This window comes from Leuciscus leuciscus (assembly GCF_965113295.1).
Source record: "Leuciscus leuciscus genome assembly, chromosome: 6".
Lineage (NCBI taxonomy): Eukaryota > Metazoa > Chordata > Actinopteri > Cypriniformes > Leuciscidae > Leuciscus > Leuciscus leuciscus.
Window position 1 is genome coordinate 31,941,662 of NC_138730.1, and position 12,804 is coordinate 31,954,465.

The 12,804-nt window shown below is 31.1% G+C and overlaps 1 protein-coding gene across 1 annotated transcript in view; it reads left to right on the forward strand.

Moving 5' to 3' along the window:
- The first annotated feature begins 1,051 nt into the window (after nucleotides 1–1,051).
- Nucleotides 1,052–12,804, forward strand: part of LOC309500309 (M1-specific T cell receptor alpha chain-like) — a 53,926-nt gene continuing 42,173 nt past the window's right edge. The window contains exon 1 of the mRNA XM_082171878.1: nucleotides 1,052–1,157. Within this exon, the coding sequence (XP_082028004.1) occupies nucleotides 1,067–1,157 (91 nt within the window). The 5' untranslated portion in view covers nucleotides 1,052–1,066. The remainder of the gene's footprint in view (nucleotides 1,158–12,804) is intronic.

The window sequence follows — 12,804 nt, forward strand, 5'->3', positions numbered from 1 at the left end:
ACAAATTTAACAAACAAAATGTATCAAAATTTAACAAACAAATCTAAGCAATACCTTTAAAATGCTAAATGTGCAGTGAAATCTCTTTTGATAGACGGCATGTTTTTAGAGATTGCTTCTCATGCATAGGTTTATGTATGGATGTGTAGCCATGTGTGAATACTGGCAGCCTTGGAAAGATAATCTTTGGTAAAGGAACCAAACTTTCCATCCATGCAAGTAAGTTTGCATGTCTGATCATTTCAATAATTGCAACATCTTCAGAGTTGTATGTTTTATCCTTTTCTATTGTGTGTGCATTTACTCTTGAGAAAGTTCTGTGAGTTAAGTGGTAGTATTGGTCTAGTATCTGGACTAGTAATCCAAATGTTGAAGGTTGAAACTATATAAAAAGTGATTCATAAACTGGAGTGTTGTTGAGAGATAATCCTAGAGAAATTGCTCTGAGGAGGTTGTTGAGTCCACTGGAAAGCACTTTGATTGAGAATGCATCTTATATATGATATTTTAATTCTGTAAAAAATCTGTTCATCTTTTTTATATTCACTTTAAACATGCCCAGTTATTATTGACTTCAAATTTACATGTAGATTTAATTCTATGCTTTGAAAACAAAAGGTAAATTCATTACATGCATACAAAAAAATGCAGTAAAAATAAATGATACAAAAAAAGAAATAGTATATGTTTTATAAAAAAGTATATATTTATAATTAAAACTGAAACTTAGTTCAACATGGTTGAGTGAACAGTAGCAGTTAGTGTTTGGCAGTATTTGGTATGGAGTGTCTCTTTGTGTGACTAATGCTGCAGACAAAATCATTTTTGGGAAAGGAACAAAGCTGCTAATTCAAACCAGTAAGTAACATGCGTATGATACTATATCATGTTTGACAATGGAAACTAAAAACTAAACTGTATAAATTATATTAATCCTTTCAATAGTTAAATTCCTGAACACTGAATGACAAACAAAGATGCATAGTCAAATTCTTCATTTTAAATTCTAAAAACAAAGGTACAGCTCTGCATTGGTTTAGTTTCTATCATTTATTGTACAGTAGAAATGGTTATTGTAGTGGGGAAGTGTACTGTGAATGTTGGTGCTGGCAATAAGCTGATTTTTGGTCAAGGGACCAATCTCATCATTGAATCAAGTAAGTAAGAGTTGTAAAAGTATGTCAGTTATAGAAACTACAGATTAAATGTGTTGCACTATTAGAATTTGTATAAATTACTAGCTTTACCAAGGCCATTATCATGTGCTAAGACTTAAACTTACATTTTTGTTTTACACTTTTGCAATAAATGATTTAGCACTGAATAACTGTTAAAAACATCCAGTGAGGGAATCACAATGAGGTTTGCAAATGGACATTTCAGGAGACTTCAGAAACGTTTCCCATTTGGTCAGAGGACTTTATTCTTCTTCTATTGGATGGTGATGTCAAACTCTTTGTTTTGGGCTACTGAACTGTCTGTAGGCTGTAGTTGGATCAGAGCGTGTGATGTAACAAGAACATCAAATAGTTTAAAAAGAGAAAAACGAAATTTTAAAAGACATTATTGTCCATGGAAAAAGTCAAGTCTTTATTTCTATAGTGCTTTTCATCAAGCTTCACCAATTATGAAATGAGTTTGAAATGGCACAACGGGTGTAATATTACACAACACTGTAATGTGTAAAATATTTTCTTAGACACTCTGATTTAAAAATTATACCTTTAAAGTTTATCTCTTTAATTTTTCTGCAGTGGCAGGTTAGTACCTTGAGTATTTGATACAGGCTTTAGTGCTGTGTGGATGCAAATACTAACAAGTTGTTTTTCGGCAGTGGAACAAAGCTCGTAGTTGAATCAGGCAAGTATTTGAGTAATTTACAACAGAACACTATGCTCACATTGTATTATTTGATAGTGATGTGTTGCTACAGGCAAGCTAAAGCCATAATGTTTTTTTAGATCTTTGACATTTAAATAGCATTTGTAGTTGTCAGGTGTATGTTGTTCACTTGGTTTAGTTGTGTGTGGTAGTTCAGTATGATAGGTGGATCATTAAAGGTTCACTGGCCCCAAATCATTTTGGTGTGAACATTACATAAAATTATCATAAAAATACAACATATTTATTTATTGTAGCCACTTAAGTTTTAGAGGCTGAGAACTAATAGGCTGCAATATAGGGTTAGGTGTTTTGCACTGTGTGAATGCTGGAGGTGGATATAACAAGCTGCTCTTTGGATCAGGCACAACTTTACATATTCAGTTAAGTGAGTGATACCGTAACATCTCTTTAAGATATTAAATTTAGGATGTTTTTCCATGTGCACTACAAATCTAAAAAAAAAAAACTAAAAAAACCCCCGGGGAATTGAAGGTGCGTTAGCTTTCTTTTAATCATAGTCAACACCAAAGTTGAAAATTAATATCAGAATACACCATTATTTTGTTCATTGTGAAAAGTCATGCAACCAAATAGTATATTTAAGGAAGCATGAGACAAGATGCAAAGATAAATGTTAGATGCACTTAAAGAAATTGCACGAAAAGAATAAATAAATTGCATAAAAGCAATTCTTAATTAGTAGTTATTGTCAGGTATTTATATTTGTGCATCTTTGTTTTATGTTATGCCATGACAGTTGGCATGTATTTGTTAGCGCCCAAAGCATTGTGTGTCTAGTGGGGGAACATGGAAGGTTATTTTTGGAAAAGGAACAAAACTCGTAATAAATTCAGGTATGAATAAATCTTAAATATAAATACACAAACATACCCAGTCTCATCACACCTTTAGACAATATTGCAATGTAAAAAAGCTTGGCTAAAATATCCAATTGGATCCAAATAAGGATTAATTTATATTGATATTTCCAGCAGGTTGATTTCAAAGCCTCTACATTTGTATTATTAAATCAAACCAACCTTTGTTCATGATATTTTTTTTTAGCAAAGTAAAAAGAAAACTATATCTTTTTCCAAATGAAAATCCAGCTCACTGGTTAAATCTTTACCATCGCTGACCTGTTGTTTTTAATATACATGTACCAAATATCTATATATAATTGTAATACTACACAACAGAAAATGCATATGTAAGAGGAATCACTATTCTCTAATCGCAAACACTTCTATGCGAACATCTCTGCGCTCAGAGATAGTGCATGGGGTATTAGATAGTGCATGGGGTATTAGATAGTGCATGGGGTATTTGTTATAGGTTGTATCTCTGTGTGAATACTGGAAATTATAAGCTTGTATTTGGTGGCGGAACAAAACTCATTGTTGAACCAGGCAAGTATTTGTTTCTTGAAGTTGCAAACCCTTTTAAAAAGCTTTGCTTTATATACCAGGTATTTGTTTGCATTTAGTTTAGTCACGTGCTATGAGTTTTCTCATATTTCTCACTCCTTTTCTATGCAGCACATGAATATATTCCCTTTTATAGAGGGCTAAATTGAAAACAGGTGAAAACGTGATCCCTGCTGGCCTTTTGTTACATACCAACTCATTAGATTCATTTATTTGTAAAATCTAAATTATTGACCGGGTCGTTTGCCATGGATTTATTATGATGTTTCCAATACAATAGAAAAATCATAGATATTAGAAAATTCATGAACTGTTGGGTGCATTTCACACAGTATTGATAAAGATTATATTTTTGAGAGTGGAGGGAGTTTTTGCTATAGACAAAATTGGTGTGTGACTAGTGGAGACTTGAAAGTCTATTTTGGCTCCGGAACTAAACTGACAGTTGAAACCAGTAAGTGCTTTGTATTTGCATAAATGCATAACATATTACTAGCAAATTGTTTTTATAAAGCAATACATATCAAGTTGCAGAACATGTTTCAACAAACTAAGCGTGTCATTGATTGCGATATTATGCAAAAATATAGTGCTTAATACCTAGCACAAGTTAAAATGAAATTATTATTATTTTTTTTTTTACATTTTTCTGTGTCGAACAGAACCTGTAGACTTCCCTATAGATTAGATATAGTAATAGGGTTTTTGATTTGTGATCTGACATTGTGTGAATGCTGGAGTCGCAGGAAAGGTGTTCTTTGGAAAAGGCACAAAACTGATAATCCAAAGCAGTAAGTTCATAAGAATTAGTGATGCTTACTTTAAATTGTTTTATTTTGCATTTCTTAGATTAAGAATTGAGTGGATTTAATTAAAATGCAGTTAGATATTAATAAGACATCATATAACACAGCCATCTCATTATGTGTGACTAAAAAGTACACTGAAGATTATCTTAGGGAGATGCATTGAATTAAGTCAATGCCCGTAAGTTTATTATTCTTGGCCATGCTTACTTAAAAGGAATATTTAAATGAAGTATATTCCATGTTGATGTAGTCTTCAGAGGAAACTGACACATAATATGAAACCTGTTTTAATAACCTGATCATTCTACAGTTCATTTCTATATGTTTATAGACAATTCTTTTTTTTAAGCTGGTGTTTGCTTTCCCTTTAACAGTCAGCATGTTTTTGTGTAGCTATGTAACTGTGTGTGACTTCTGGAGCACAGAAAATAATATTTGGAACAGGCACAAAGCTCAATGTAAATACAGGTAAATCATTTCTATTTGCACTTTAGATTCAAGCTAAAATGCAAACAAGAATAATCTTGTTTCCACTTGCATTATTATTAATATTGCACATAGAAGTACTTTATATAATATTGGATGTACACAGGTAGCATGTGAGAAAACGTAGTAAATTTAGTAATACATGACATATTACTAGTAATGTATTTAAATAATGCTAAGCGTTATTGTGTATGTTTAAATAAGGGAAATGTTTATGAAGAATTTGTAGTGTTGATTGTAACAGTGAAACACTCATCTAGTGTGCTATAATCAGTTATAGTTATGATACTTCACATTGTGTGACTGATGGATATGGAAAAATTATCTTTGGTTCTGGCACAAAATTACACGTTAGTTCAAGTGAGTATGCAGTTTCCTACATTGACCTATAATGGACAGCAGGAGATTAATTAAGAGTATTTTCGCATGGCATGTGATTGTGGAAAAGGAATTTATCAAATAGAATGTGCCAGTTAATGACCGGTCATAAAACTAACAATATCTGTCTTTAGATTTTTTATTATGTGAAAGCAGCTTAATCAAATAGCAGATTTGTGACTGTGGTGTTAGAAGGTTTAGGTTGTATGTTGTCATGTTGTGTGACTACTGGAGGAGGTTATAAGATTATCTTTGGGTCAGGCACAAGGTTGATAATTGACACAAGTAAGTTTATTTATTTCAGCAGTACTTTAAAAATTGCATGACTTACATTCTTTTTCTTTTTTTTATCATATTTGCTTACAAAGCTATTGTTTGTTTGTAGATAAATTTTTGTCTTTACCTACATCGAACACTTTAAATTTACTGTAATCTGTTTTAACAATCAAGCCGATTATGCCAGAGCCAAGGGAAAGATGCTAAAAAGATGCATTTTTGCACTAAACAAAGTTGATCCATGAAAAAGTATTGCCAGTAAATACACTGTAAAAAAAAAAAAAAAAAAATCCCGTTAAATTTATGGTATAAAACTGGCAGCTGTGATAGTCATAAATTCACCGGAAAAAAACACTGACAATGTTTCCAGTTTTACAACGTATATCTGTATATTTCATTAAGTGATATACTGTTAATCTACCTACTTTAACTGCCCAAATCTGCCTTTTTACCTTAAAATGTACTGATAACCACCAGAATAGTAATTCTTACTTTTTACTTGCAAAAATCATACATTTGACCATATTTTACGGTAAAATTACATATACTGTGATGTTAAACCATTAAAAATTTTCACCGTATATAAGGTAACGTAGTTAACCAATTAACACGTTTCCTGTAGCATTTTTACTGTATTTTACTGTAAAAATTATTCTTTTTTTAATGTTGTTTATTTGAAACGTCTTATAAATTATATATTCATCATTGTCCTTATCCTTATAACCTCACTGTTTTTAAACAATAACAGTTGTTATAACTGCAAGGGTACATTTTCAAAATCTTAGCCATTAGTTTGGATCATTGGTTTAAATGTAGAAAGTTATTGTGATGGTAAACTGCATTGTGTGACTTCATCTGGATTCTCTCAAATCTATTTTGGCTCTGGAACCAAACTGATAGTTGAAACAAGTAAGTGTCTGTTGAGAAGTAGAAACATCACAAACCATTTCTAGATCCAGATCATGATATAGTTGTGAAATTGCTGTAATTTAGTCAGATGTATCCCATTGCCACAATACTTCTGTTTATTTTTTTTCCTAGTTCAATACGTTTATCAAAATGCTTTTAATTAGCAATGATTAGTTTTCACTTGACGTAAATATATTGGCAGGTGAGTTGATTTTGGTCTTTCAGGACAGTTTTTGTTCAGTGATCTGGTATTGTGTGACTACTGGAGGTGGAGGCTACAAGATTATCTTTGGAACAGGCACAAAGTTAATAGTTGAAAAAAGTAAGTTTGTTTATATTGGATTATCAGTGCCTCTTCAAGGTGTGCTGAATTCTTCATTGTTTTGTTCATTTGTGAAAAGCCATGATTGAAATATCTACTTTTCATTTAATATTGAAAAGGTTAGCTCTGTTTCAAATTTCAAATTTAGTACTGTTGACAAACAGTAGGTATCAGATGCTTTTACTTGGTAGTAAACCCTGTCTTACAGGATGAAAACTTGGAAAATGTGAGATTTTTAAGCTTTCTTAGTAGCTTAAGCCTTCTTAAGCTTTTCTCAGAAACTTCATCGATGCTATTATTTAAGATATAGAAGAAAGCAGTAACACTTTACAGTAAGGTTCAATCTAGATCAATGTTAATTTTTAAAGATGCATTAGTGTATGTAAAAATTAACATTGAACTAGATTGAACCTTACTGTAAAGTGTTACTGCTTCTATATCTTAAATAATAGAATCTAGGAAGTTTTTGTAGAGGCAAGATATTGTGTGTGACTCAATCTGGAGGCATGAAAATCTTTTTTGGCTCTGGAACCAAACTGACCATTGAAAGTAGTAAGTGTTTTGCCAATATAGAAATTGCACACATTGTTCTATAGTATAAAAATGCATTCTTTGGTATGAAAGTGGGCTGTAAATTTAACGCAAAGATATAAAAAGTCATTTCTTTGGAAGGCTGTAGTATATAACATAGGTTATAGCATAAAAGGAACAATTCATTTGACACAATAGGCAATGTGCATAAAGTCATATTATGGAATATTTTAGTCAGATATAATTGAGGTTTAAATAGAATTGTCTTTAGAGTTTATACAGAACAGGCTGTATAGTTATATGTGTGTTTGACAGAGTTTTAATATGGATATAGATTTGTGTTGCATGTGTCAAGGGATTTTGATGTGTGGTGTGACATTGTGTGAATACTGGAGGTGCAGGAAAACTTGTTTTTGGGAGAGGCACAAAATTAACAGTTGATTCAAGTAAGTTCATTATGTTTAGCGCTACTAACATTGACATGAACACTTTATCTGATATCGGGTAAACTGCACCAATAGTTGAAACTAAGGCAATTGTTTTGAGAATACATTGTTTTCCTTTTATCAATTCCAACCAAGTCTTTTGCTGTTGAAAAAGAACTAAATTACACTTTTCGGCTTGATTACATGCAAATGTCATTTTTGAGTTTAATTAGTGCAATCAAGTTAAACTTTACTTACCATTTTTACGTAACTTAACTGACTTTCCTGGTTATCTTTTGAAGCAAAATAGAAAATGCACATCTAATTCACAACATTTGAGACAAATCAAAGTGGTTTTGGGATAGATAGTATAACATTTGAATAAATAAAAACGCTTGACTAAAGCATCTCTGAAAAATCTAAATCAGGTTAAAATGATTTAAAACATACTTGTTCTATTCAACCGAAATGCATTAAGCAATATTAACATGTAGCGGTTACACAGAAAAGTTTAACAGAGCGATGGAGGGCTCTTTGGCTGTCTCAATAGTTTTTGCTGTTTGGTTTTGTAATGTGTGACTACAAGTGGACTCAGTAAGCTTATATTTGGGACAGGCACAAAGCTGCTCATTGAAACAAGTAAGTTAGTTGTAATCACCTTTATTTAGAGTACACTAAATTCCTGACATTGTTGACATTGTCCCAGGTTTGGTAAATTAAGAGAGACCTTGGTTTTGGGAAAAGGTATTTGCAAAGAGTAAATGTTTGAGTATTTTATAGGCAAACTCTATAAGCAGTCAGCATGTTTTTGTGTGACTATTTAACTGTGTGTGACTGGTACTGGAGTACAGAAAGTAATATTTGGGAAAGGCACAAAACTCACTGTAAATGCAGGTAAAATTGATTTACTTTTGCACTTCTCTACAATTCACATGTTCTCAAGAGAGCATGGGTAAAAGTATATATGGTAACACTTTACAATGCGATCAATTTAGTTATGTTAATGCATTAATACACAATAAACTAGGACATTTCTTAAAGTACTTATTAATCTAGGTTCACAATACATGTTAATTTACACAATGATATGTTAAAATATGTATAAATAAATATTAGAGATTATTAAATGCAATAAAAGTATTGTTCATTGTTAGTTCATGATGACTAATGCATTACCTAATGTTAATAATTGCATAATAAGACACACTTGCATACACATACCGAACAAACTTTACAACTTGCATCATTTCCAGCATGTTTTTGTGTAGCTATATAACTTTGTGTGACTCAGACAGGACTACAGAAACTGATATTTGGGAAAGGCACAAAGCTCACTGTAAATGCAGGTAAACACCAAGTTTTATAGCTCTTACACATTCTTAAAAGAATAAACGTGCATTTAAAAGATTAGATAATTTAGACAACATTCTTAAAGGGGAAATTTGTCATTCAAAATCATTACATATCAGGTATCTATAGGTCATGATATAAAATGAATTGGGTTTATACATGTTCAATAATTTGATTTATTTCATTTTCATTTTATGAAAGATTGATTGAGCTACTCAGGCCAGATAGTTTTTGTTTGGTAGTCTTACATTGTGTGACTTATGGAAGTGGAGGCAATAAGATTATCTTTGGGACAGGCACAAAGTTGATTGTTGAAACAAGTAAGTTCAAGATTATTATTCAGTATTATGTGTACTGAATTCATTGTATTTGATTTCGTCTCTCTATAATTGCCTTCAATCTGAGGGAAAAAAAAGTATTGCATAAGGTAACCTCTTGCCAGATGTCAAAGTTAATCCAGATGACATTTCTCAAGTTCAAGTTCAAGTTCAAGTTACTTTATTATTAAGACAGTAAAAATTAGGAAATGGCAAAAACAAAAAAAAACAAAAAAAAAAACATCTCGGGATGGATATTAGTGACATTTTACTCATAAGCTAAGAAAATAAAATTATGGTAAAGCTAGCATGTAATCTTTAGGGAAGATACTGTATAATGGATGTTTAAAGAATAAATTGTTTAACTATAAAATTAATTTAGACTTTCGACCCAATGGGAATCTTATGGGCAGAAATGCACTAAGCAATATACTACAGTACTCACATTGCAACTAAATCCAATGTTATAATATGAGTTACATTCGGATTCTTTGTCGGCCGAACATTATTATCAGAGGCTAAGTTTTATAGCATCTTGGGTATCCCTAGTTTTTGCTGTTTGGTTTTGTAGTGTGTGACTGGAGGTGGATTCAATAAGCTTACATTTGGGACAGGCACAAATCTGATTATCGAAACAAGTGAGTTAATTATTACACACTATACACTATCACTGACATGGCATTGTTTTATGAAAAGCCTTGTTTTTTCTTTACGGGAATAAAACTTAAGTAATTAATAGCACAATATCTGTTAGCATGAGAGCAGCTTTAAAGCCTAAAATAAAAAAATTTCTACTGAAGCTTAATATTTTTGTATTAAATTCTAAGTTGAATTTGTGTTTCCCTTAAGCATTCAGTATGTTTTTGTGTAGCTATATAACTGTGTGTGACTGACACTGGAGTAAGGAAACTAATATTTGGGAAAGGCACAAGGCTTTTTGTAAATTCAGGTAAAACTCTTTTCTCCTTTTTTTCATATCGACTCACTTTAAAAGGACTTACAGTATAGTGCACATAAAAATAGATCAAGGTTGTATAACAATATGGAATTCGAAATTTAATTATAATTGAGTGGCATAAGAGGATTTTTTTTTTTTTGAAAATCAGTGTAAAGACAAACATTGTTAATGTCTAACATCGTAACCATATGCGTATAAGTAGTAACCAGTTAGAGTTATGAAGTTTCGTACTGTGTGAATGATGGAAGTGGATATGGAAAGCTGATCTATGGCTCTGGCACAAAATTATATGTTAATGCAAGTGAGTATACAGAATCCCACATATGTGTTTTTTATTGTTATAACTACTGTTGCTAACTTTACATAAAAATGGGAAGCAACAGTAAAAGATTGTTCCACAAAATAGAATGTAAATTATATAATAGCAGGAGCTAAAACGTATTTTTTTAATTAAACTTTAAAATACATGAAAGCATATTCATAAAAACGTGAATGTGATGAACGTGTTAGAAGGTTTTGGTTGTGTGTTCTTATATTGTGTGACTGGAACTGGATATAAGATTGTCTTTGGCACGGGTACAAACCTGATAATTGAAACAAGTAAGTTTTTTAATGCTAGTGGTGTTCTTGGGCGTATATATTTATTTATATTCACTGCGTATTATGAGCTATTATTCGCTTTATTGTATCTGCAAAAAATTATACGATCAATAAGTCGTATTTTTTACATTACTTTTTAACAATACTTTACATACGATATATGTTTTACATTACTTTAACTCATCAAAATAAGTTTGTAATACATTTTTTAAAACTTTTTTTAAAACTTTGTTTAAAATAATTTAAGTTTAAATTTCTTATACATCCAATTTGATTGAACTTAAAAAAAATCCGTATAGCTTTATATTATTGCTTATTTAAAGAGTAATTTATTATAAAATATATAATACATTGAAATAACTTTTTATTCAAAAATCTGTGTTTTCATGAGTATGAAGTTATTGGGGTAACACTTTTTACTTGTACATCTTTAAAATAAAAAATTATATCTGTTAACATTAGTTAATGCACTGTATACAACGAAAGATTAGTAAATTCTGTAAAAAATATACTGCTATAATTGATAGTTTATTTTTGCTAATGCATTATCTAGCATTAACAAATGAGACCATTGTAAAGTGTTAGCGTTATTTGTTTGGTAAACTGCATTGTGTGACTTCATCTGGTCTCAGGCAAATCTATTTTGGCTCTGGAACCAAACTGATTGTTCAAACAAGTAAGTGTTTAGGAGGCTAGTTTAAATGAATAAATCATATCATCATTACATATTAAGATAAAATGTCAATCTTATAGTTTTTAAGAGAAACTAATGAATATTTGACCACAGATTTAAAATACTATCAAAATGGTTCATTAGTATTGTACTTTTATACCAAGTGTTATTTACGCTTTGTAATGCATGTTTAATTCCCTTTATCAATTACAAGTTATCACCTTAATCATTGACTGTATGAGAGAGTCTCTCAGGTAGTTTTTGCTTAGTGGTCTTATGTTGTGTGACTTCTGGAGGTGGCCTTAACAAGCTTTTCTTTGGGAAAGGCACAAAGTTGATAGTTCAAACAAGTAAGTGTTTTTGAGGCTATAGCAAATAGCACAAATCTTTTATAGAGAATGCATATAATTTACGAAACGAAACCGATGCATATTTAATCACATATATACCAGAACAAAATGGTTATTTATACATGTAATTGTCTAATGGTTATTCATTACTGTGCTTTAAAATACACCTTATAATTACAACTTGTCATATTAATCTTTAAGATGCACTGAGGAGAATGAAGTTTCAGGTCAGGCAGTTTTTGCGTTGTGGTCTTATGTTGTGTGACTTCTGGAAGTGGAGCTTACAAGCTTTTCTTTGGGAAAGGCACAAAGTTGATAGTTGAAACAAGTAAGTGATTTTGAGGCTATAACAAATAGCACAATTTTTTTATAGGGAATGCATATCAATATACACATTTTCGAAACGAAACTGATGCATATATTTAATCACATATATACCAGACCAAAATGGTTATTTACACATGTAATTGTCTAATGGTTATTCATTACTGTGCTTTAAAATACACCTTATAATTACATCTTGTCATATTAATCTTTAAGATTAACTGAGGAGAATTAAGTTTCAGGTCAGGCAGTTTTTGCATTGTGGTCTTATGTTGTGTGACTTCTGGAAGTGGAACTTACAAGCTTTTCTTTGGGAAAGGCACAAAGTTGATAGTTGAAACAAGTAAGTGATTTTGAGGCTAGTAAAGAGGAATAAAACAACACATTTTTATACATATCAGGAATGCATATCAATAAGTTAAAGAGAACTTATGCTTATTAAGTCACACGTATACCAAACCAACAACAAGATTATTTACAAGTGTAATTTACGAATGGTCATTCATTACTGTGCTTTAAAATGCACATTTAATACACCTTACAATTACAAGTTGTCATTATTAATCATTGAGATTCAATACCGAGAATTAAGTTTCAGGTCAGGCAGTTTTAGTTCAGTGCTCTTACATTGTGTGACTTCTGGAAGTGGAACTTACAAGCTTATCTTTGGAAAAGGCACAAAGTTGATAGTTGAAACAAGTAAGTTCATGATTATCAGTGCTACTTAATGTTTTATGATTTAGTTTTCGTTACTATTTAACCTTGTTCCAGAGAGAATGTTTCTG